This window comes from Gorilla gorilla, chromosome 9 (genome assembly GCF_029281585.2).
Source record: "Gorilla gorilla gorilla isolate KB3781 chromosome 9, NHGRI_mGorGor1-v2.1_pri, whole genome shotgun sequence".
NCBI classification, from domain to species: Eukaryota; Metazoa; Chordata; class Mammalia; order Primates; family Hominidae; genus Gorilla; species Gorilla gorilla.
This window is the reverse complement of record NC_073233.2, coordinates 139,601,535-139,627,171: the sequence shown is the minus strand read 5'-3', so window position 1 is coordinate 139,627,171 and position 25,637 is coordinate 139,601,535. Positions and strand designations below refer to the sequence as shown.

Here is a 25,637-nt window from a genome sequence, read left to right as displayed (position 1 = left end):
GCACTCAGGGTGCAGTAACAAGGAAGGACCCGCTCTCCTTGTCAGTGGCCTGCAGGGGAAGTGAGAACCGGGCTCATGCTGGGCTCCTCTACTTTGCAGGGTTTAAGGCCGGCAGGCTCCCTGGTCCCCACCCAGGGTCACAGTCCTGAGCAGGCTGGCAGAGGAGAGGGCTCCGCTCTCCAGCTCTGCAGCTGCATGCGTGCCACGAGGACGGAGGGCCCTCAGCCTCCCAGGACTCCCTGCAGCTGATGGGGTTAGGATAGCAGGAGCAGGTGAAGGCTCTTCTGAATGGGTCCTTCGGGGTCCTTGCAGAACACCCCCTGTGGCCTGCAACCACAGTTGCTGTTTTTGTACAGAGATTCTTAGATTAGTCCCCACAACAACCTTCCAGACAGGTATTGCCCCATTTTCCAGGAAGGAACACAGAGGCTCCTCAGCTATACAGCATGCCAACAGCGCTGCCTCCATCAGTAGCTCACAGAGGAAGGCGTTCAGATCAGGAACGGGTGAGACCTTGCAGGAGTCAGCCAGGCATCCCTCGTGCCAGGGAGATGACCCAGTGATGACCCAGCCACTGCCCGAGGAGGGCGGGTGAAAGGTGTCACTAAGGGCGTCGGTTCCGCCTGCAGCCCTAGGGGCTAGGTCCTCGGTGTACTTTTTCCAGAGACAGCACTTGAGATTGGAAGGACTGGTCAGCTCAGCCTACCAACTGCTTTTCACTTAGCCGGGTTCTCTAGCCACAGGGTGAGGGTGAGAACACACACACACACACAGACACACACACAGACACACACAAGGAGACACACACACAGACACAGAAACACACACGCTCACACACACAGGGAGACATACACACAGACACAGAAACACACACACACACACAGGGAGACATACACACAGACACAGAAACACACTCACACACACAGGGAGACATACACACAGACACAGAAACACACATGCTCACACACACAGGGAGATATACACACAGACACAGAAACACACACGCTCACACACACAGGGAGATATACACACAGACACAGAAACACACACGCTCACACACACAGGGAGACATACAGACACAGAAACACACACGCTCACACACACAGGGAGACATACACACAGACACAGAAACACACTCACACACACAGGGAGACATACACACAGACACAGAAACACACATGCTCACACACACAGGGAGACATACACACAGACACAGAAACACACACGCTCACACACACAGGGAGACATACACACAGACACAGAAACACACTCACACACACAGGGAGACATACACACAGACACAGAAACACACTCACACACACAGGGAGACATACACACAGACACAGAAACACACATGCTCACACACACAGGGAGATATACACACAGACACAGAAACACACACGCTCACACACACAGGGAGATATACACACAGACACAGAAACACACACGCTCACATACACAGGGAGATATACACACAGGCACAGAAACACACACGCTCACACACACACGGAGATATACACACAGACACAGAAACACACACGCTCACATACACAGGGAGACATACACACAGACACAGAAACACGCTCATATACACAGGGAGATATACACACAGACACAGAAACACGCTCACACACACAGGGAGACATACACACAGACACAGAAACACACACACACAGGGAGACATACACACAGACACAGAAACACACATGCTCACACACACAGGGAGATATACACACAGACACAGAAACACACATGCTCACACACACAGGGAGATATACACACACAGAAACACACACGCTCACACACACACGGAGACATACACACAGACATAGAAACACACATGCTCCCACCACACACACACTAACACACAGACACAAATGCACACATGCTCCCACCACACACACACCAGGAGACATACACACACACACATGCTCCCACCACACACACAAGCACTCACAAACACACAGACACAGATGCATGCATGCTCATACCCACACACAAAGAGACATACACAGAGACACACACATGCTTACATGCACGCAGGCACACACAGACACAGGTGCACACACACACAGAGACACAGAAATACACACACACACAGAGATACACAGACACACACATGCTCACACACACAAGGAGACACAAACACACAGAAGCACACATGTTCACACACACAGGCACACACAGATACATACAGACAGACACAGAAACACACACACACAGACAGGAGCACGCATGCTCACACACACACAGGCACTCACAGACACAGAAGAAGACAAACACACAGACACAGAGGCACACATGCCTACACAGACACACACACACACACAGGCACTCACAGACATAGACATAGGCATGATCTCACACACAGACACAGAGGCACACATGCCTACACAAACATATGCACACACACACAGGCATTCACACAGACACAGGCATGATCTCACACACAGACACAGAGGCACATATGTCTACACAGACACACACACACAGGCACTCACAGACACAGACATGATCTCACACACAGACACAGAGGCACACATGTCTACACAGACACACACACGCACACACACACACACACAGGCACTCACAGACACAGACACAGGCATGATCTCACACACAGATACAGAGGCACACATGCCTACACAGACACACACACACACACACAGGCACTCACAGACACAGACACAGACATGATCTCACACACAGACACAGAAGCACACATGCCTACACAGGCACACACAGGCACTCACAGACACAGACACAGGCATGATCTCACACACAGACACAGAGGCACACAGGCCTACACAGACGCACACACACACACACACACACACAGGCACTCACATAGACACAGGCATGATCTCACACACAGACACAGAGGCACACATGCCTACACAGACACACACACAGGCACTCACAGACATAGACAGGCATGATCTCACACACAGACACAGAGGCACACATGCCTACACAGACACACACACACAGACACAGACACAGGCATGATCTCACACACAGACACAGAGGCATACATGCCTACACAGACACACACACAGGAACTCACAGACACAGACACAGGCATGATCTCACACACAGACACAGAGGCACACATGCCTACACAGACACACACACAGGCACTCACAGACACAGACACAGGCATGATCTCACACACAGACACAGAGGCACACATGCCTACACAGACCCCCCCCCGCACACACACACACAGGCACTCACAGACACAGACACAGGCATGATCTCACACACACAGAGGCACACATGCCTACACAGACACACACACACACAGGCACTCACAGACACAGACACAGACACAGGCATGATCTCACACACAGACACAGAGGCACACATGCCTACACAGACCCACACACACACACAGGCACTCACAGACACAGACACAGGCATGATCTCACACACAGACACAGAGGCACACATGCCTACACAGACACACACACACACACACACACACACAGGCACTCACAGACACAGACACAGACATGATCTCACACACAGACACAGAGGCACACATGCCTACACAGACACACACACAGGCACTCACAGACACAGACACAGGCATGATCTCACACACAGACACAGAGGCACACACGCCTACACAGACACACACACAGGCACTCACAGACACAGACACAGGCATGATCTCACACACAGACACAGAGGCACACATGCCTACACAGACACACACACAGGCACTCACAGACACAGACACAGGCATGATCTCACACACAGACACAGAGACACACATGCCTACACAGACCCCCCCACACACACACACACAGGCACTCACAGACAGACACAGGCATGATCTCACACACAGACACAGAGGCACACACGCCTACACAGACACACACACAGGCACTCACAGACACAGACACAGGCATGATCTCACACACAGACACAGAGACACACATGCCTACACAGACCCCCCCCCACACACACACACAGGCACTCACAGACAGACACAGGCATGATCTCACACACAGACACAGAGGCACACATGCCTACACAGACCCCCCCACACACACACACACAGGCACTCACAGACACAGACACAGGCATGATCTCACACACAGATACAGAGGCACACATGCCTACACAGACACACACACACACAGGCACTCACAGACACAGACACAGGCATGATCTCACACACAGACACAGAGGCACACACGCCTACACAGACACACACACAGGCACTCACAGACACAGACACAGGCATGATCTCACACACAGACACAGAGACACACATGCCTACACAGACCCCCCCCCACACACACACACAGGCACTCACAGACAGACACAGGCATGATCTCACACACAGACACAGAGGCACACATGCCTACACAGACACACACACACACAGACACAGACACAGGCATGATCTCACACACAGACACAGAGGCATACATGCCTACACAGACACACACACAGGCACTCACAGACACAGACACAGGCATGATCTCACACACAGATACAGAGGCACACATGCCTACACAGACACACACACACACACAGGCACTCACAGACACAGACATGATCTCACACACAGACACAGAGGCACACATGCCTACACAGACCCACACACACACACAGAGGCACTCACAGACACAGACACAGGCATGATCTCACACACAGACACAGAGGCACACATGCCTACACAGACACACACACACAGGCACTCACAGACACAGACACAGGCATGATCTCACACACACAGAGGCACACATGCCTACACAGATGCACACACACACACAGGCACTCACAGACACAGACACAGACATGATCTCACACACAGTCACAGAGGCACACATGCCTACACAGACGCACACACACACACAGGCACTCACAGACACAGACACAGGCATGATCTCACACACAGACACAGAGGCACACATGCCTACACAGACACACACACACACACACAGGCACTCACAGACACAGACACAGGCATGATCTCACACACACAGAGGCACACATGCCTACACAGACCCACACACACACACAGGCACTCACACAGACACAGGCATGATCTCACACACAGACACAGAGGCACACATGCCTACACAGACACACACACACACACACACAGGCACTCACAGACACAGACACAGGCATGATCTCACACACAGACACAGAGGCACGCATGCCTACACAGACGCACACACCCACAGGCACTCACAGACACAGAAACACACATACACAGACAAGTACATAGACACACACATAGACGTGCTCAAATCCACAGAAAAGTTCATGTTATTAGGTATTCCCGTGTTTCTCTAACAGCCCATATCTGGTATCTTTTCCGATCCATTTTGGTAAAATCCAAAATGTCAATTTCATGAGCAGGCCAGCCCTTGGTGAGGGAGGGCAAGGTGCTGTGACGGCCAACACAGAGACGTAAATACCAGAGAAGGATGGGGGGTCAGGGCTCCTGGACTGTCTTTGTCTGGGTTCACATCTTGCAGTCACCCAGAGAGCCTCATCTCCCCTTGTCCAGGAGGGATTTACTGAAGCTCGATAAAAATCTGCCGCTGAATATTGCTATAAAATATCGTTCTTTCTCAAGGCGCTTCACTCAGAGAATCCTAAACTAGTAGATTCACCTTTGCATGACTTTGTTAAAAACAAAAAAGGAGTTAGTCAAACATCAGCACTAGCCTTCTCCATCGCAAACAGTTTTCGAGAATTTCATCCTCGAAATTCTCCTAACAAACAGTGGTTCTCAGTGTCAGCCTGCATCAGGGTGACTGGGAGGGCCGTCAGAACCCAGCTCTCTGGAGCTCACCCCAGAGTTTCCAAGTCAGTATTATCTGTGGTGAGACCCAAGATTTTACATTTCAAAGAAGTTTCAAGCGATACAGATGCTGTAACATTTTTACAATATTTCTTACTACCTTACTAGGGGGCACTAGTTATCTAGAAGCCATCAGAGGGAAATGGGAGAAACTGGACACAAATGGCAGAGGGAGAAGCATAATCAGAGGCACAGCGATCAGCTCCTGGGAGAAGCACCGCTGAAAGCTGGGCAGGCAGCATGCCCGCACTTCTGTGTCCACGCCCAGAAGTGGACATTATCAATCAATCACGGCTGCCTATCTTGTGGAGCCCAGACTTGGCTTTGGAATCCTTCTCAACCCAGTACCTTCTAAAGGCCGTGAAAATGATTGGGATTGGCAGGCACGATGACAACCCTTTCCTCCATTTGATCTAGAGTTTGGGCTTGACTCCACAGGCACCCCCTCCTTACTTCTTTCCATTGCACTTTCTTCTTTTCATGCATGGAACGCCCTTCTGTGTCTTTGCACATGGAGGCTATCTGGACTCAAGCACAGGGGAGGAGATGGGTGAAGAGCTGGAGGGAGCAGGTTCTGATGTGGGAGGCAGCAGATTCCCAAATGTCAGGGGGGCTGACTTCCATCTGTGAGCAGATCATGGAGCAAACGATGGTGGCCTAGAGGGGATTCCAGCCCTGAGTGGGCACAGAGCATGAATGGAGAAGAGAGTGGACAGGGGCAGCAGCTGCTCTCTGTGAGCACTTTCTCCAGAAATGAGATATTTTTTATTTTAAAAGCAACCATGTAACATGATAGCTGCAATAACTATGATAAAATGATGTCAGAGGAAGCTGTGTGCAAGAAGACGGGCGTGTTAGCCGAAGGTAGCTGCCTGTGGGGCTCCTGAACCACTCTCTCTCCATGCACCGACGTGCAGGCCCCGCCCCGGACAGCCTTGTTCTAGCCTCACTTCTGGCCATGCCTCTGCTTCACACGGAGCGTCAGAAGTCCAGACACGAGAGGCTCAGTCATAGAAAGTGGACAGATCCAGTGACAACCTCTTCCCCAAGGTGGAAAAGAAACAGGAGCTCCAAGGGCTCTTGCCAAAGAAAGAGATGGGAGAAGAGGAAGAGAGAGAGAAGGAAGAGAAGAGCAATGCCTTTGAGGAACTGTGACATGTAGCAGCATTGGGCAGTAGAATGTCTAAAACTCCCAGCCCCAGTAGTCAGGCCTTTCCTGCATCTCACAGCTCCACACTGGGAGAGGGAGTACGGGAGGAAGGGCATCTGTTTCAAATGCTCCTCTTTCTCCGCCATGATCAAGCAGGACTCAGAAGACCTTGCCCTTGGGGCCTCAGCTGCCCTCATGGCTTCTGTGTTGAATAGAGCAGAAATACCAGAGAGCAGAAAGCTGAGTGGTCAGCGCTGGGCCAGACCTGGGCACTGCCCAGAGCCAGAGGGCTGAGCCACCTACCCCTGTGATGGTCAGGCCGTCCAGCCACCAGACCCCACTGAAACCCACATGGAGACAACTCAGGAGCGCCCAGGGTGTGCCCTTAGAAGGCTGTCCAGGGCCTCATCCGTACATGGTCAGGCACCTGTGTTCTCTCCTCCCTCAAACCCCGGTCCAGTCTGGGCCCCAGGCAGGAAAAGGGAGACAGGGAGTTTGTTACCAGGGGCCCCGGAAGCTGCAATGCTCATGAATTCCTTAGTTCTCCAGCCTCTTCACTTCATCAAGTCAGTAAATAAATAAAGCTGAGAAGGTCGTGGAGGGAAGGGTGACTCTGGAGCCTATTAGCATACATCTGCATATCAGTGAAGAGACAAGGTCCTGCTTCAGGAGAGCTGATCACTTGCAGATTCAAATCAACCCTGTGACTTTATAGTAGGGCTTGCTGACCAGCTGTGTGTCACAAGGCTCTGTGTTATAGGGCCACCAAGGATGGCATAGGAGGAGTGGAGGGGACAAGGATGCCAGGCCTCTGCAGGGCACTGGTAATGTGCTGTTCAGTCCTGACATTTCCTGACTGCATGAGGTTGAGGAAATGGCATAACCTCTCTGAAACTCTATCTCTGCATCGTAACATATTGCTCATAGGAACTTTCTGGGTTCTTATGAGAATTTGGGCTTCTCTTGGCAAAGCGCTTGACCCTCAGTAAGTGCTCAATAAGCCATGGACATTGCTGGTACCAGAGGCTTTGGAAGTGGGCACAGAGGGATCACCACTTGACAGCTGGAGAGCTCAGGGTCATGTGTGGCTGCGTATGCAGCCGTCCTGCCTGGCCAGCCTGGCTTTCTTCTTTCCCCATAATTTTCCTCATAAGTTTTTCAATCTCACTATGCAGTTCTAGCTTCAGGCACCTCGCTGATATGTTAAAAATAAATAATAAACGATTGCATTGGTCTAGCACTTTGCTAGAGTTTATTAAGGACTTCTACCTATAATATGCCATGTCATTCCCAACACTGCCACGAAAGGTCCTCACTGCAGAGAGGAGGAAGTGGACCTCCACGGGAGGCGGGTGATCTGCGCAAACTCAAATGGCCTGAAGTGGCAGGACAGACTTCAGGCCTTGAGCATCCATTCCTGGCACTCACTGCCTCCCACATAAGTTGTGCTTGCAAGCAGGGCAGGGCTCGGGGACCTGAGGCCACCAGGGCACAGAGTTCCTCGTATCCCACTGTACGGTTCCATATGTATTAGATGCCAGAGGCAGATCTAGCTGCTGGTGATTTGGGCAACATCTGAAAAGCGCCCAACACTACCAATCAGTCTGTCATCATCAAAAATGTCAGTGTCAGGAAAGACAAAGGCAACAGCACTGCTCCAGATACGAAGAATCTAAAGAGATGTGCCAACAGAACGCAGCTAAGTGGACGGGTCCGTCGTGGGGCGACTGTAATAACGGACATTATTCAGACTACTCCAGAGGCTGAAGTGGATCTGGGCTAAGTCTCTGGAATTCATGCCTTGTGTTGTGGCTGTGGAAGAAGACGCTTGTTCTTAGAAGGTGCATAGTAAATATGGAGGAAAGCTGTTCAATATATTACTTTTATTACGTTTTTGAAGGTTTAAAATTTTCAATGAAGAAAAGGTGCACCAGGCAGACTTCTTGAGCAAATCTGTCTCTCCAATGGCTAATTGTGGTGCCTGAAGGCCCATGTTAAAAAATTTAATTATAGACTTCCTGAAAATATGGAATTGTGAAGGTCGTCTGATAAAACCTTCTGTCTCTTACGTGCTCCCTCCACTATGTGCATATGCAGGTTCACAGTCACGCATGCATGCTCACACACAGGCATGCCCCCGCACATGCATGTACACAGGCACAGACACACACACACACACACACACACACACACATACACACATCCTCAGTGCTAGAAAAACTCCAACGCAGCCCTTCACTTCTTTGGGTAGCTGAGACCCTTAAAATTTCCCTTATATTGAAGAGATTGCTCCCAAATAACTTCTGTCCATCAGTCTTGGCTTTGTTTTATGTAATTATACAGAAAACATCTCATTCCTTTTCTACCAAACAGCACTTAAATATCTGAAAACAGTTATGTGCTCCCAAAGCCTCCTTTTTCAGTTTCTCTTCCCTATGTTCACCTGTTTTGAGACAAAATGGACCTTTGTGTCTTCCAACAGCCTCTTGCTAAAAATCAAATTCTCCAGAAGAGAAAAGCAAGGGATCAGGTTCAAGTCTCTCATTTCAAAATCTGGCTAAATGTCAGTCCAGTCCCATGGTGACATGGACCTACCCAGCTAAGTTTCCAAGGGTGAAACCATTGGTCCAAGGGGTTTGCTTGCCAGTCCTCTCAACACCAAAGGTGAAAGCCATAAAGGACTCTCCCAGATTATGGATCTGGACCCCAGTTCTTGCCCCTGGAAGCAAAGTCAAGCAGAGGTCTAGGCTTTTCTCTCTTCTAGAAACAGGGCCATTTTCTTTTGGGGGATTTAAATGGAAAACATCCTCTGCCTGAAGTCTTGAGTCACCTTCATCTGAGACGACACACAAAACCACAGACAAAATGCTGGCAGAGGGTCTTCTGAGTCAAGGCCCTCTGTGGAATTTTGTACTCAGGCAGTCTGTGGGTGGAGGGTCACATGATGAGAAATGTACAAGCTTTGGAGTCCAAGCTGGGTGTGAATTTGGTCTCCTCTAGGATATAGCAGCTGCGAGAACTCGAGTAAGCCGCTCAGCCTCCCTCGGCCTCAGAGTCTCCTTTGGTTAAAATGAGATAATCCCACCTCCCTTATTGGGCTGTCATGAGAAATGAAAGAACAAAAATGCAAATTCTCTTGCTCATAGTAGGCACTCAACAAGCAATGATTAATTAATGCGGCCACCATTCCAAAAAGGTTATAACAATGCATTTGGCAAAGGTTCAGTCTGTATTACTGGTTATGTAAGATACTAATGAATTATTATAATAACATTTGTGAAATCATATCCTAGCCAGTAATAAGAATTTAAAAATGTGTTGGGAAAACCACCCGTGATATATTGGGTTTGAGCCAAGAAAGCCAGTCGACAACAGATGAGCTACTCTGCTGTTTAATACACTTAATAAAACAGTGTAGCTGCCCAAAATTGCTGTCTTGCTAAACAGAAATATCCCAAGGGTTTAAACAGAAAAGATAAATGCTCTCTTCGTCTTATACAAGAACCAAAGTAAAGATGGAACTGGGGATCTGGAAGCTCAGGCAGGATCAGGAAGATGGGTGCTAGGCGAAGGTTGAGGTCTGCTCACCTGGGCTAAGCATTTGAAAAGAGAAGAGTCTTCAAATATGGTGGGATGAATGCAGGAAATGGGACTTTGGAATCCATCTGGCACACTGGGAGCTTTCTTTTCTAGCAGCAAGTGAGTAGCTGTATGAAGATCCAGATGAAAGAGAGAATATAAGACCAAATTCTGTAAACTATGAGCCCCACATCTTGGTCCCTAATCCATGCATGTCTTGGAGCTGCAATGAGTTTAGGTGCCTGATAACCTATATCCCGCGGGGAAGGTTTATCTCTCTTTCAGAGAGTTTCAGAGAAGCAGCATTACAGGTAACCAGACAGGGAAATCAAGCTTGCAAATAACAATAGCAAAATTCTTGTAACTGCAAATGGGAACAATAAGGCTGGTTCTGTTACACTGAGCCAACACCAGATTCATGGGAACCAGAAAAAGACTACAATCATAGCACTGAATGACTTCAAATGAAATGAAGCAATCCCACACAAAGAGTTCGCTTGCCCGACTGTTACCAGCGAGTGGCCAGCTCTCTGGTGTTTCAGCATCCTCAAGGCCAGAGCATCCCAGCTGCAGGGAAGCAGAAGCACCATCCAGGTCATGCTGATCACTTTACAGGCGACAAGCCAAGACCCACTAAGGACGTGCAGCCGCTAAGCCACAAACACCAAACTGAGCTTTAGGATTGAGCTTTCTTCCTACTATACCAGCCTCTCCTTTTCAAGAATGACAGCCCTAGGAGTGACAAGAATGTCTTGGGTAGAGAAGGAAGACTTTTTATGAACTGCATTCCTTTTCAGTGAGCTCTTTCCAGTTTCAGTGTAGGCGGTGGCCAAGCACTTGTGCAGCACGTCTGCTTCTCTGGGAAAGAGAACGTGTGCGTGTGGCACTACTTCTCATGGCCACGCGAGGGCGCGCGCACCCCGTGCTAGGACCCCTCCTCCTGCCTACCTGCCCACCCCTACGCTGTGTGTATGTTTTTTCCATGAGGTCAGGAGTATCAAGGTTGTAAAATAACATATTTTCACTTGTTTTCTTCCTACATCCAAGACACAGCATTTCTGAAGTCAATTATCTCCCCGAGTTGCCATCATCTCCCCACCCTCTTTCTCTTTGTGCCGCCTTTCAACCCATCAGAGTCTGACACTAACAGACGGGGGAGCGGGGGTGTGGGCAAAAATGAATTTATTTTTTCTCACTGGTGATGTCAAATCCTTGTTCTGGCACTTTGTTTTAAAAGGCCTTCTGCAAACGTGAGATCTCTGTTCTCCAGCCTCAGGAAGGAGAGCCGAGAGAGTAGAGGGCTGCCATGCTGTCTACAGAGGGTCTCAGGTGTCACCTGGGCCCCCCACAGGTCCCTTTAGTACCATTTGTCCAGCACTGCTCCTAGTGAGGGATGGAAGAGCATTTTTGCAGGGCTCCCAAAAGCAGACAAAATTAGAGCAGCAAGCATCACCCGCTAACTGTATCACGTCACTGTCTGGCACCATATTTAAATGCAAGCTTTGTCCAGAGGTGGGCAGGTGACCCAGATGACAAAGAGATAAGAAGAAAGACACACACATTGAAACTCATACACACAGACAATGAGGACACAATTTGCAGTTCTTACAAAGTACAGGCCTGGGGCCTAGCAGAAAGGGCCCTGTGATCCTTTTGGGGCCACCATAATGCCCTGCTCAGAGAAGGCCACTAGCCTCCCTTGTCCTCTAAGGTAGGCATCCTGCAAAGTTAGTGGAGAGGGACTGGTCAACCGCAAGTCTCTCCACTCAGGAGCCCACAGGCAGCCCTGAGCATCCCCATGGTCACCAGCTGTACCCCAGTGGGCACCCAGCAAGGGTTCTGGGGTCACCTTCTTGATCCATTGTTGTACTCACAATTTACCACCAGAAACCTCAGGAGTTTTCTGACCCTCCTGCCCTCCCTAGCCCTCTCCATCCCCATCTATTTTTAGGCTAAAGCCTAAAATAGACAAGGAACGAGGTCACTCCCCACCCCCACCCCGGCACTGTGGTCTTCTCTGTTTTAAGGGAAATAGACAAGGAACACGGTCACTCCCCATCCCTTCCCTGGCACTGTGGTCTTCTCTGTTTTAAGGGAAATAGACAAGGAACACGGTCACTCCCCACCCCCACTCCGGCACCATGGTCTTCTCTGTTGTAAGGGAAATAGGCAAGGAACACAGTCACACCCCACCCCCACCCCGGCACCGTGGTCTTCTCTGTTTTAAGGGAGAACTTATCACAAAGCCTTTCTTGTGAAGGCCAGAAAGAAGAGGCCAAGGCTGGTCCATGGGTATTTGAATTCCATAAGCCTCCACAGAGGCCCTACTATGTACCAGGAGTACTAAATACCTAAGTAGAATTGTGTCCCTTTCCTATTGGCACCAGAGTCTAGTGGGAAAATATATATATGAGTAAACATTCTGTCATACAATTAATGCCAGCCTACAGCACCATGAACAAGACAAGGTGGGCTTGAGCCTGGTCTGATGGGTGAATAGGAAGAGGCCAGGCCGAAGAGAACGGCCTGGAATCCCAGGGAGACTGAAAGGGTGAGGCACTCCAGCTGTCAGGGTGTCTGATGCGGTTTCCCTGGAGCTGCAGAGCCACACAGCGCTCATCCAAACACGCCCACGCGTGCTTCGTGAAGCAGGCCCAGCGTCCTCGGTGGGCATGCTGTGCCTTCAAAGGAGGCTCATTTGCTCAAGTCGCCGCCTCTGCCTTCACCTGGCCCCAGAAGCCTGGCTCGCTGGCATCCCTGCCTGAACCCTCAATGCATTTGGGCCTGTGCTACGCTTTGAGGCCTCCCCAGAGGGGGAGTGTTCAAGGGTCCCCTTGCTGCTCTGCTCCTGGTGGGGAGGGAGGGACAGCACCACGCAGGCTTGTTCCTCCCACGCCTGCCAAGAAGGCTGGTCCTCCCGGACCCATGGTGTGGAAAGCCGAGTCCACTCCAGAAACAGGCAATTTGTATAGAAAGACAAAGAGAAAGGGATGTGCACGCGGACAGGAACACAGCGAGGGCACGCTGCGGGCCCCTGGCCATCTGCTGCTGAGTGGCGGTGCAGCCAGGGGGCAGCCAACAGCCAGCCCAGTGCTCTCAGGTGGAGCCGGGACAGAGGCCTCTTTGTCCCTGAGCCAAGCACCTGCTGCTGTCCAAAGTTTGGGGGCTCCAAACCCCCAAATAGCTCTCAAACCAACAAATATCATTGCCTCCACCAGCGTCCAGGTCATTACTCTGAGGCGAGCTCAGGGGACACACTTCTCTTTGCCACTTTCGATGCCACTTCTTTGATCGACCACTGTCGATGGGCGCTTTGTCACTCTCCAGTGGCCTGTGAATTAGCCCAAGGCCTCTGCTTCCTATACCGCTGAGTCTTGGCGGTTCTCACAGGGCTCTGAGCCATTTGCCACCTCTGCCAAGTCGCAGATATGCCCAGCCCAGCGTGGGCTCGAGAGGAGGTTGAGGGCAGCCACCGGTAGGCCCTGCCAGCCCAGAGGAGGGTGAGGGCAGCCACCGGTAGGCCCTGCCAGCCCAGGGCTAACATTGATTCAACCGCATTCTCTGCAAGCCCAGAGCTGATAAGGCCCAGGCAAGCAGGAGCTGTGGTTGATCCTGTGAATATGCAGGTAACGTAGAAGGATGGAGACAGGTGTCCCTGGCCTTCCATAAATAAATTGTGCAGTGATGGGGTTGGGCATGGAGGATGAGTATAGACGCCAGATAGCGCCCCAGGGAGGCTAGGGGTGGAACTGGCCTTCTAGCTGATTATGCCTCTGCCTAGGGGAGATAGAAATGGCTCCTTCCTGGCATCCACAAAGTTGCTGAGTGCAGACCTTACCTAGAAAGGCAAGGGCCAAAAGCCTCCTAGCAAGTTCTTGAGCAGAGCCTATTGGGCAGGAATTCCTGGCGCTTTTGCTTGGAGAGAAACAGGGCTGGGAGATGATTGGGGCAGGAAACAGAGAAGGGAGGATGGAGTGAGAAAGGACAGAGCAGGAGGAAGAGGGGAGCATCTGCCGACGGTGAAGCAGAGGGAAGGACATCTGTTTTCAGAAGGGGCTGGGGGCCACATTCCCTGGGAGCTTCCTGGGCCCCAGGCCTTTAGCACCTACTGAGTGAATACCTAGGATTGCTCACAGAGGGAGCAGAGGGGAAGGGGCCAGCTCTGATCACACAGCCACCTCGCCGGGCAGCGTCAGAGGTGGTTTTAGCCTAGATCTGAGGCCTCCAAGAAGGGCTATGCCTCTCGGACAGCATCCATGTCTGAGAAATGAACCTCCCTGACCCAGTGGGGTAGAGGAGCAAGTGAGGCAGGGAGGAGAAGGGGACACAGTAGTCCTAGCCCTCGACTCTCAGGCCTCCTCGCCTTGTCTCCTGCCCCAGTACCGCCTGTCCATTTCCCTTGGCCTCACCCCAGCCCCACTACAGCCTCCATTCCAGGTAGAGACTGAGCAGCTGGCAGAGAAGGCCCAGCCCCAGCGGAGCCCTGCTTTCCAAGCCACGTTGCCACAGCACTCAGAAATGGGAACGAAACAGACAGCCACAGAATAATACATGAATGCAGACATGTATTCCTTAGCAAAAATAAATAAATGTATAAGAAAGAAAGAAGAAAGAAAGAAAGAAAGGCAGGACAGAAGGAAGAAAGAGAGAGGGAGAGAAAGAAAGAAAGAAAGGAAAGATTTGAGAGCAATTTTTTTCTATTTTTCCTACTTTGGTTCATTTTGCTTAAAACCTCCAAGCCCACTTTTTGCCAAAGGGGATGAGGGTGGAGTGGGTACTGGACGTGGCAGGAGAAGAGCTTTTGGGGCGCCTTCTGTTATCTTGGAGTGAGGCAGCTGATGTGATATTTTAATAGGGAACTCATTTTAATAGCCTACAAATGAGGAGTCAGAGACAATTAAAATTCATTTCCAATTAATTGTTTTTTCTTCTCTCATTACCAAGAGTTGCCAGTCAGACACCGACAAAGCCTTCAAAACAAAAGCAGCTCCCAGCCTCCGCTTCAATCGGACGCCACCTGGAAGGAGGCTCCAGAGAGTGCCAGCATCTTTGCTTCAAACTTCTCTCCCTTCAGCAAATGACTTATCTGGCCCCTTTGCGGGCAAGAGATCGCTCAGATCTTCAGAAGCTGGGACCTTCTAAGCCATGAAGTCACAGACAAGTTTATTACCACAGCGCTGCAGGATATTTTTTTATAGTTTTTAATACTGGTTTATTTGCTCTCCTGAGGAATGGTCTCAGCAACTGCATTTCTTGAGACTGATTTAGCTTCCTGTCTTTCCCCCGCTGCCTCCCTTCTATGCTGTGACCAAAAACCCAGGCTATGACAAACAGCCTGAGATGACAGAGCCTCACCTGAGCCTGGAGCCGGAAGCCTTGGTGCCCCCACCGCTGAATTGCTAAGTGACGTCGCCCTCCCCCCTCACCTGTGCAACAAGGGAGCCTCCTTCAATGCCCCAAACATGCCCCAAACATTCCCCTAACATGCCTTCCAGCTCTACAACCTTCACCCTGCATTAAAAACACATTATCAATGGCATCTATGAAACACTTAATGGATGCTAAGTATCTTACATGCACACCTCACTTAATGCTCATAAAAAACCTCCTTAAACAGATGCCTCTGGTATCCACCAGTTCTCAGAGGAGGAAACCAGGCTACGGGACTTTTCCAATCATGGCGAGCCAGGGTTTCAGCTTGGCTGATTCCAGAGCCTGACCTCTTAACCTCTATTTCCTCCATGGTTTTGATCTCTGACCCCCTTTAACATGCCAGAGTTCCTGGAAAATCCTCAGCCTTGTTCTCTCTCTCTCTCTCTTTGGATGGGGGAAACTTCTAGTTAAACTCCTCACCTCATCTGGATCTGGATGACTAGAGTGGACAGCCCTGAATGACCAACCCTACGGGGCGCAGAGAAACCGGGACAGGGACTCTACCGCATCTTTCCTGGTACAAAACCCAGAGGGGCGTGGTGGCTTCCCCAAGCTCCAGCCCCTTTTGAAAGCGGAAAGCTGTGCTCCCCCTACCGGCCACCACCAGTGGAACAAGTCTCCCCAAGGACTAAAGTTCTCACTGAGCCTTACTTTATTATTATTGTTATTGTTGTTTGAAATGCCTCATAATAACTGGGATAGATTTCTTAGGAAGCCAAATAATGGGATGCATTTCCACCCTGGCTTTATAATTAACGTTTGCATCATTTATCTTTCGTGGAAAGATTATTCTGACTAACGAGGTTCTGGGCCACTAATTCATTACACTGCCTTGTCACTTCCTGCTCCTTCTTATTACCCAGAAATAGACTCATTAGTCAGAGTTCAATGACAGGGAGAAATTGTGTTCCTTAATTTAATTCCCTCACTCACTTCTGGGCCCCATGTTTGTCTGAAATTGGGGATTAGAAGGGGGAAGAAAGGAGTCATCTTAAGTCTCTGCTTTAGACTCATTATATCCTCCCCCTTGTTCCTATCCAACAGGGAAAGGGCCAGGAGAGCTTGTTGTGGTGGCCACACAGGTGCTGTCCTTTCTCCACTCAAAGCTACAAGCAGGTGAGGGGCCACAGCCTAACCACTTAGGGACTTGTAACATATAATCAAGGTTTTTTTTTTTTTTTTTTTAAATCTCCACTCACAATTAGTAGTACTACCTGGGAATACTTAGGAATATCCAGGCATTGCTGATAGTAAATGCTGTAGAAGATATTTATTTACAGATAGATAGATAGATAGATAGATAGATAGATAGATAGATAGATAGAGGTAGATATACATGCACACATATATGCATGACACAAAGTGCTTCCAAAGTCCTCTGCCACAAGAACATAAGGTGATATAATATAGACACTAACAGCCCAGGCTCGTGTTCCATTGGCATGAGTTCAAATCCTGCTTCTTCTCATGTGAGTTGCAAGGCCTTGTTCAAGATACTTAACCTCCCCTGGCTGCAGCTTCTCAACCACAAAATAGGAATGACAAAAGCTATCTCTCATCATTATGAGGCTCAAGCCGCACAAGGCACCAGAAGTGGATTGCACAGTGTGCGGCAACTATGACTATTAAGAACTTGGAAGAGAGGTGCCCTTGGAGTTCAACTAATCAAAACCCAGCAGTGGGAAGAGAGGGTGTCTCCAGGCAGTGGGTCCCAATCCTGGCAGCACAGAGGAGACACCTGCGGATGCCCAGGCCCACCCAGGCTGTTTGAGTTGGAATCTCAGGCATGTGGGGAGGGCGTCCATGGGTTTAAAAGTTCCCGGGCGGTTCTAAGGTGAGATCAGGGTGAGACGCCCTCAAAGTCTCAAGGACTGCTCAGGGACGTTTCACTCCTGGGCTATTCCTGTTGAGAGAAGCATGAGGCTGAACACTTGCTCACTGCTGTAAGGCAGGAAACTTTCTCTGGGTCCCTCCATGACCAGGATTAGTACTCACATGGTTCCAGGTTCTGGGAAGCTCACTGGGGGCAAAAGAAGGTGTATCACCTGCTGTCATGGGGCTGCTCCCCTACTGGGGAGCTGGAATCAGAGCACCAATGAATGCTTTACATACAAAGCAATACAAATGCATGGAAGAAAAAGGGTGGATTCAAGGGTGAGCACCCAGCCTGGGGATCAGGAAGGCTTTCCCAAGGAAGGGTCTTCGGTTGAATCATTAAGGGTACTGAGGGTCGCCCAGTAACAGAGGGATCAGAAGTGCTTTCTAGGCAGAAGGAATAAGGACTACGGCAAAGCCCAGGTGGCTGGAACAAGAACAACCCACGGAAGAGCAGAGTTGGACAGCAAGCAGAGGCGGACAGCAAGCAGAGGCCAGGATCCACAGGCTTTGTAGATTCTGCCCAGAATTGGGGTCCTCCTCTTTAAGGGAAAAGGAAGCTTTTAAATGAAGGAATCCCAGGTAGGGCACAGAGGTGGGGTGGCAAGAACCAATAAGCCAGCCCTGAAACCCACTTACTTCCTTGCAGCATAATTGTGAGGACCAAGGCCATGGCATGGAGCAAAGGGCCAGCCAAAGCACTCCCCCTCTGCTAGGGTCCCCTAGGCCTCCAAGTCAGTTCCTTAGAGAACACTGCATGGCCCCAGACCCCAATGCATGGGGCTGAATCGCTCAGATGTGAGACCTGGATCTTTACTCACCCAGCCACAGATCAATAGCTCAGCTTCCAGAAATGTTGATCCCAGCCACAGCTGGAAAAGAATGCCCTCCTCCCTGGTAAGTCATCCCACTGGAATGGTAGTGTGTCACCAGCCTTTAGTGAGTGCAGCTTTGTGAGTCCTTCACCAGGACCCTGGCCATCTCTGTTGCACTGATCTTATCCATTTGTGGACCAGAGAGGCTGAGGACTCTGTTGTGGGTCGGGGACTCTGGGAATGTCATCCAGGGCTACTTGGCTTTCAGTCAACCTCTGCCCAGAGATCATAGGCACCTCCCATCTCAGGATGTCAGAAATGGATGTGTTTGTCGAGTACGTCTCTTCATTCTGGGATCCTCTGTTCTGTGAGGGGTGGTTGTAGGCATGGCTCCAATGGGGTAGGCCAGGCTGGGGGCAGTCAGGTGGTCTCCTGCCCTCGCAACGCCTTGTGCATTTGTGGTATATTATGGTCAATGATCTCCTCCTCAGTGAAGCTAGTCATTAGAAGTGAATCCATGAGTCTGGCCGTAGCTGTTTGTAACTGTAAGTTTCATTGAAATAAAGGAACCCTCTGGCAATTATAAGACAGGAGGCAGGGCCAGGGGCAGGGTGTGGACGTCTCATGAGCCATATTCTATGGCACTGCTTCTCCCACAGCAGTAAGGCTGAGGGTGAGAGCTAAGGAGTGATAGGCAGGGTGAAGGGTGAAGGGCTGGCCTCACTCAGTCACTTGACCATGGGTTGAGGAATTCAATAGCCCTGGGCATTGAATCCTCAGAATAGATGTGTTGTCTCCAATTACCAGAAGAAAAAAATACAACAGACTGATGCAGTGACCTTAGTGAATATGTAGCCTAATATATACCACACATTACAACATCACATTTACTGTGTATTTTTATGCCTATGACCATTAAGAGAAATTGAGTCAGCAAAACTGGATATTGAGCAATGTGTGTCTTAAAATATTTATTATTCCTTATCTCAATTAATTTTCAAAACAGCAGTGAGATATATATCATACCCATTGTACAGATAAAGAAACTGGGGATCAACATGGGAACTTGACAAAAGTCAGGCAAAATACGGTGGGGTGGGAATTTGTCTCACAAGCCTGCCTCTTTTCCGTGGCCCACGGCCAGTTCTGCTTGTTCCCAGACATTGGGACTGAGTCTAGATGAATGCATTTTGTGACTTTGTTAGTTTGCTAGAGCTGCCATAATAAAATACCATAGACTGGGTAGCTTAGACAACAGAAATTTATTTCCTCACACTCTGCAGGTTAGAAGTTCAAGATCAATGTGTCAGCAGTGTCAGTTTCCTCTTAGGCATCTCTGTGTCTTCACATGAACTCTCCTCCCTGTGTGCTGTGTCCCAATCGCTTTCTATAAAGACATTCGTCATATTGGATTTGGTCCTAGCCATATGACCACTTTTTGCCCTAATCACCTCTTTAAGTATCTCCCAATACAGTCACCTTCTGAATTACTGGAGGTCAGGACTTCAACATGTAAATTTTGGAAAGACCCTGTTCAGCTCATAACAGTGACCAAACAGTATGGACAAAGCTCTTTATCCTTCACTTGCCAGGGATCTCTACTTGGCTTTCCACATCAATGCAATCGCTGTTTACCCAAAATATTTGTTACCCTGTAGTACAAAAAGGTTTACATTCTGAATGGCTGGGCAAATGTCAGGATTAAGATAACTCACTCCAGAGATGAGGCGTGGGAAGGATGGGTAAGAGGAAGCCGCTGTCTCCAGGTGTCAGCCTTGAGAGGAGATCCCTTCTTAATTTCCCTGCGGGACAGGAGGGGACGCGTGAATGCCACTGGCAAACACAGATGGCATTTAGAGCACGGTTCTCCCTAAGGCTTGGTGGGTACCCATCCGTGGCTGCAGGAAGCAGTTCCGTGGGTTCTGTCTCCGGTGCCCAGCAGAAGCGTGGAGGATATGGGCTCCAGGAGTTCAAAGTCAGCCACACACGAGGATGTGCCAAGTGATCCTAGTCCCTTTGTTTAGCTTCTCTGAGAAACAATCGTCCCTTTATTCTGTCTGTCATTAAAGGATGGCAACAGATGTAAAAGAGTGGCTTTTAAATGTTGCCGGAAAAAGGAAATATTAAAATCTAAAAAAAAAAAAAAACAAAATGGAAGAGAGCAGTGGCCCCCTTCTGACTCACGGCATTCTATAATCTCTTGACTTCGGGGATTATAGATCTCAAATCTACTTGGTTTATTTTACTAAAATTATCAAATTAACATATAGGAAGAAGAAGACATGGGAACCGCAACGTATGGCGCGTGTTCATTTGGTACCTGGCACTGGGGATAGACAGCTGGAGAGAGGGGGAATTTAATTTCCTGGGGCCCGTACGCCTCTGAGTGATTGGCAGGCTAATTTTGCTCTCCACTAGGCCTGGTATTGAAAGGAAGTGAAGATGCAGAAAGCTGCCAAGAACTATTCCTTGTATTGGCAAAAATTCTAGACCTCATTAGAAAAATCAAGAACTAGATTCAGAAATTTGGAAGGCTACGGTGAGAGGGGATTTTTCAAGTAATGATAATTATTAAATATTGTCAGAGCATCCTTTTATAGGTACTTGGTCTCTGGTTAAGCTTATGCAGTAATACACTACCATGCTTCTGTCCCATGTTGAGAGGTTCAGAGAACTTAATAAATTGCCCAAGGGCACACAGCAAATTGGTAACAGATGCAGGCCTCAAACTGGGTTCTTCTAAATCTGGGCCCAGCTCTTTGTCACCTCCCTGTGCTGGCTGCACTGGAGCCCTGTCCAGAGAGGCCTAGCAGTCAAGAATTTGGTTGCTCTGCACAGCTAGAGGGGAGCGAGCCCAGGGTGGTCCAAAGACTTTCCTTTCCTGTCACCTTCTGCTCTTTTGGGATAGAATTTTCATCCCAAAGCAGTTAAGTGCACAAATACTGTAGTCAGATAGACACAAGCTCTAATTCAAGCTTCAAGGTCATGTGATCTTGGGCAAATTATCTCATCGCTTTAAGCCTGGATTGTCTTGTTTGTAAGAAGAGGATGATAAAACCTGTATCATAGAATTACTTTGAAAATAAGAAATCTCTGTGTGTGTGTGTGTGTGTATTGTTTAGTAAGACGTCTGACACTTGGTAAGCCTTAGCTAAAAAAGAAAAAAAAGGTAACAAAAACATCCTTGTCCAAAGAGAGAGTGGGAACCCCAGCAATCCTCAAAGCCGGCTTTGCCAGGGCTGCCAAGGGCGTGACTTGCTGTTGAAGACCACAGAGTTCTTTGTTTCCATCTCTGCTAGAAGCGGTGCACACAGTCCCCCTTGCACTCACTGCCACTCCCTCAAAGCTAGAGAACCAGAGCTGAGAAGCAGAAACACTCTCAGTGGCCTGGCCCGTGCTGCAGACAGACAGAGCGGTCGAGGAAGGCCTCAGGACCAGAGGCAGAGAGAGGAATGGAGTGAGAGAGATCAATGCTGGACCCAAGATGATTAACTGTGCCAACCTGGGGCACTGGCGCTAGGGAGGTGGTCAGATCGATGGATTCCAAGCAAATGAAGAGCCTGGCGCATTCGGCAGCCAAGCTGTGAAGTTAAACACAGCGACGGGGCCAGGCATTTGGTGAGCAATGAGGGTGATGAAACAGGACACATATATCTTGGGAAACAACACTGAGAGGCCAGATCTGGTTCTGAAAAATGTCTTTGCTCCTTGTCACCTTTCAAAGGCAAAATCACAGCTCTGTGAGTATGCATGTAGGAATATGAATGTATGTGTGAGCACGTGCCAGTGTTTGTGTGTTGGGGGGGTGTGCCTGTAAACACTACACCTTTGTCCTCTTATTCCACCAGGGCCCAGTAGTGCTGGGGAATGTGTTGTTTATTAGGTAGGTGCAAATAGAATTTCATTCCCATGGTTCTGAGAATCATAGCATATTAAAACTATTCAAATATATCCCATGTACTTATATGCTCTGTGGAAAATGTTCTTGTAAAATTAACATATACTCTACTACCTCCTTATTAATGGGAAATTCTGAGGGACTGCCTTCATCCACCACAATAAGCTGGGCCCCTCAGCGTTCCCCGCCCCAAGCTGACAAGGCAAGTTCTGAGGTCCACAGGGAGCCAGGAGGGAAGGCCGTCTCTTTTCATCCATGCGATGCCTACACTATGCAGAAAAGGGAGGACCTCAAGACCAAGAAGCGATTATGTTGCAGCCCTTCTTCTGTGAACACACTCAAAAACACACGAATGTTCCCGCTAAATCAGTGACTCCATCAACTTTGATCCACAGGCCTTGGCTGTGGCAGAGGGACTGCAGGAAGCCACGTGGCTGAGAACCCACCTTCTTATTGCCATGTTGGGCAGTTTCTAGGAGTGCTTCCTGGTTTAAATTTTCTTCCCTTTCAAAGCAGGGTGGGGATGGTGTAAAGCCCTTGCTCGGGCTAGGAGCCAGATACGTGGCAGCTTAATTTTCCCCATTACGCAGGGCAAATACCAAGAAGAATTCCCAGGTGTGTCTGCAGCCGTGAAAATGTGACATGAGTCAGTGTCTTCGGAAGAAATGAAAGACCACAGGACGGGGACATGGCATCATGAAAAAAGATGCTTTGTGATTTTCAACATACGGTGACACTTTTCCTAATTTAGAGGGGGAAGCTGGGTTTTGAGTTTTCTTTTATCCCCCCTCTTTGTTAAAAGCAAGAGAGAGAAGATTTAAAGAACATCTGTGTATCCAAATGATAGAAATAGAATTATACACTTTCAAAAACAAGTTCTAGTATTTGTGTCTCTTTCGAAGATTTCCGAAGCCTATAGATTTCTCTTGTGTTTGTGAGAGCATTTCCTCTGAGACCTCAGACATAGTGTTGAAGTTGAAATTGTTTTTGTCTTTTTCCCCTTTCTGTTAACCCAGTCCCCACTTCATTCTGTTAATCTCCTTTAATTGGACATAAGATAAGACTGAGTACGTTCAATATTTTTATTGAATTGAGTTTTATGTTTCCACTCTGGATTTATAGACTGTTAAATAGAATGTTTTACGTTTCTCTCTCTCGCAAAGAAAATAACAAATACATGTGGGACAGAGCCATCAGTCAATTATATCAGTGGACTGTTGGCAACTCGCAGGGGAAAAAAAAGAGCATTTTCACTCTACTCTTAGGGGAAAGCAATTACATTTAAGAGCAGTAGAAAGCCAAAACTAGCCTGGAACTTCAAAACGCCTTTCTTGACTGACCAAGAAAAGGTACAGTGACTACAGTGACAAACCAGCCCCCAGCTCTTTCAGAAAGCTACTCTGCCTCATGCTAAAGAGAAAGTAAGTGATGTTTCAGCCTCGGCGACCAGGCAGGAATAGAAAAATACATTGACAGTAGTTGGATAGACCTTAAAATTAAGTAAAAATTTCTTAATATACAAGATCTCAGTTTTCCCACAAACCTCCTTTCTGTCCAGAAATTTCCATGCCATTTACTGCCTGATCATGTCAGGAATGACTTTCTTCCTTGTTCTTGATTTTCCTTCCTGAAATGTCTTAATCCTGCCTCTCCAGAACACTTGTCCCTACTTCCTCTAGGCCCTACTCACAGCAATGTAGCTGACACATAGCATTAGCGTGCAAAACCTCAAATCCTTTCTGACTTGGAACTTCACCCAGGAAAGACCTCCAGCAAAAGTGCTGGCCATTGTGTCACAGGACAAACCCCTTTCAAAGAGCAAAGCCACCATCATCTCAAAAGCCACAGTCACCACCTGGACCTTCCGTCCTGAGGAAAGGAATCTCCACGGAATCTGGGGGGAAGACCCCCCCCACCAGTCTGTGCAAAAGATGAAGAATTGAGTATGTACCTACCTGTGCCCTTCCATTTCCACCTCTTCCCACCTTCCCCGTTTCTTTTTCCGTTCATTTTTTTTTCCACTTTAAAAACATCCAACTTTGCCTTGGGGATGAGCAGAATGAAATGTCACTTACCTATAAAAAGAGACAGAAGAGAAAGCCATGCATCACATTACACACAAGTTCTTTGAAATCAAGGCCAGCTTCCGACTTTGAAACTGTAACAATGAGTGAATATTATTTTTTCATCCTACCTTTCTATATTTAATGGAACTCAGGATTTTGCAAGTAGCCTATCCCCAGGGCCTTCGTGATTTTCCTTTTGTTTCTTTGCCTCTTCCGTCCCTCTTCACCACCCTAGCCCCACACCCTCTGTCCCTGCTTCATGGATGAAAGGTCAGGAAGGAATAAGGGGGGAGGGGTGCACAGACCCAGAGATCAAGGCCAGCCCTCAGATGTGGGCAGCAAGGTTTCCAGGCATGAGGAGCCGCTTTTCACCTCTTTTCTCACAGGCCACAGAGATGGGACCCAGGGTCAGCACCGGCTGGTGCCTCTCCGGAGGAGGGAGGAAGGTCAGCTCCCCGCAGGGTGATTTTCCACCTGGTGGCTTCCGGGCTCTTTCAAATGACTCTGCTCTGAGTCTTCCTCCTCTCTCCCTCCCTCACCCTCACCCCCTCAGCCCTCCTGGTTTGGGTGTGAATGAATTCACCCAAGGTCTCCATCCCCCTCTTCATCCTGCAGCATCTGTCTTTCAGACCTCCTTCTACAGAAAACCTCATTATTGCAGCACCCTGAGGCCAACAACCACCTGAATGGGTCATTGTGTTCAGTCCCCTGCCTCAATACAGGATGCAAACTGGCCCACCCGAGTCCTACGGGACACTTTGAGAACCCTTTGAGAACCCCGAGATACTGAGTCCCCGCCTTGCCCGGCTCCTGGCCGCAGAGGCTCCCTGTCTTCATGCAGCAGGCTCCTTGAGGCCGACTGATTCGGTTCTGTCAGCTGCAGGGAAGCCAGGCTCTGAGCATTCTACTTGCAAGAACAGCCCCTCACCCACCACGCTATGTAGCAGATCCTTCACGTGCTCACATATTGGAAAATTGGCTTCAGGGT

At 49.1% G+C, this 25,637-nt stretch overlaps 1 protein-coding gene across 8 annotated transcripts in view; it reads right to left on the bottom strand.

Annotated features, from left to right (window-relative positions):
- Positions 1 to 25,637, bottom strand: part of NTM (neurotrimin) — a 973,658-nt gene that overhangs the window by 661,709 nt on the left and 286,312 nt on the right. For 4 of the 8 annotated variants that reach the window (XM_055356410.2, XM_055356412.2, XM_055356415.2 and 1 more), the window contains exon 2: positions 24,539 to 24,658. The exons of the other annotated variants lie outside the window; for them this stretch is intronic. In XM_055356410.2, the coding sequence (XP_055212385.1) occupies positions 24,539 to 24,593 (55 nt within the window). In that variant the 5' untranslated portion in view covers positions 24,594 to 24,658. The remainder of the gene's footprint in view (positions 1 to 24,538; positions 24,659 to 25,637) is intronic. 8 annotated transcript variants of the gene reach the window in all.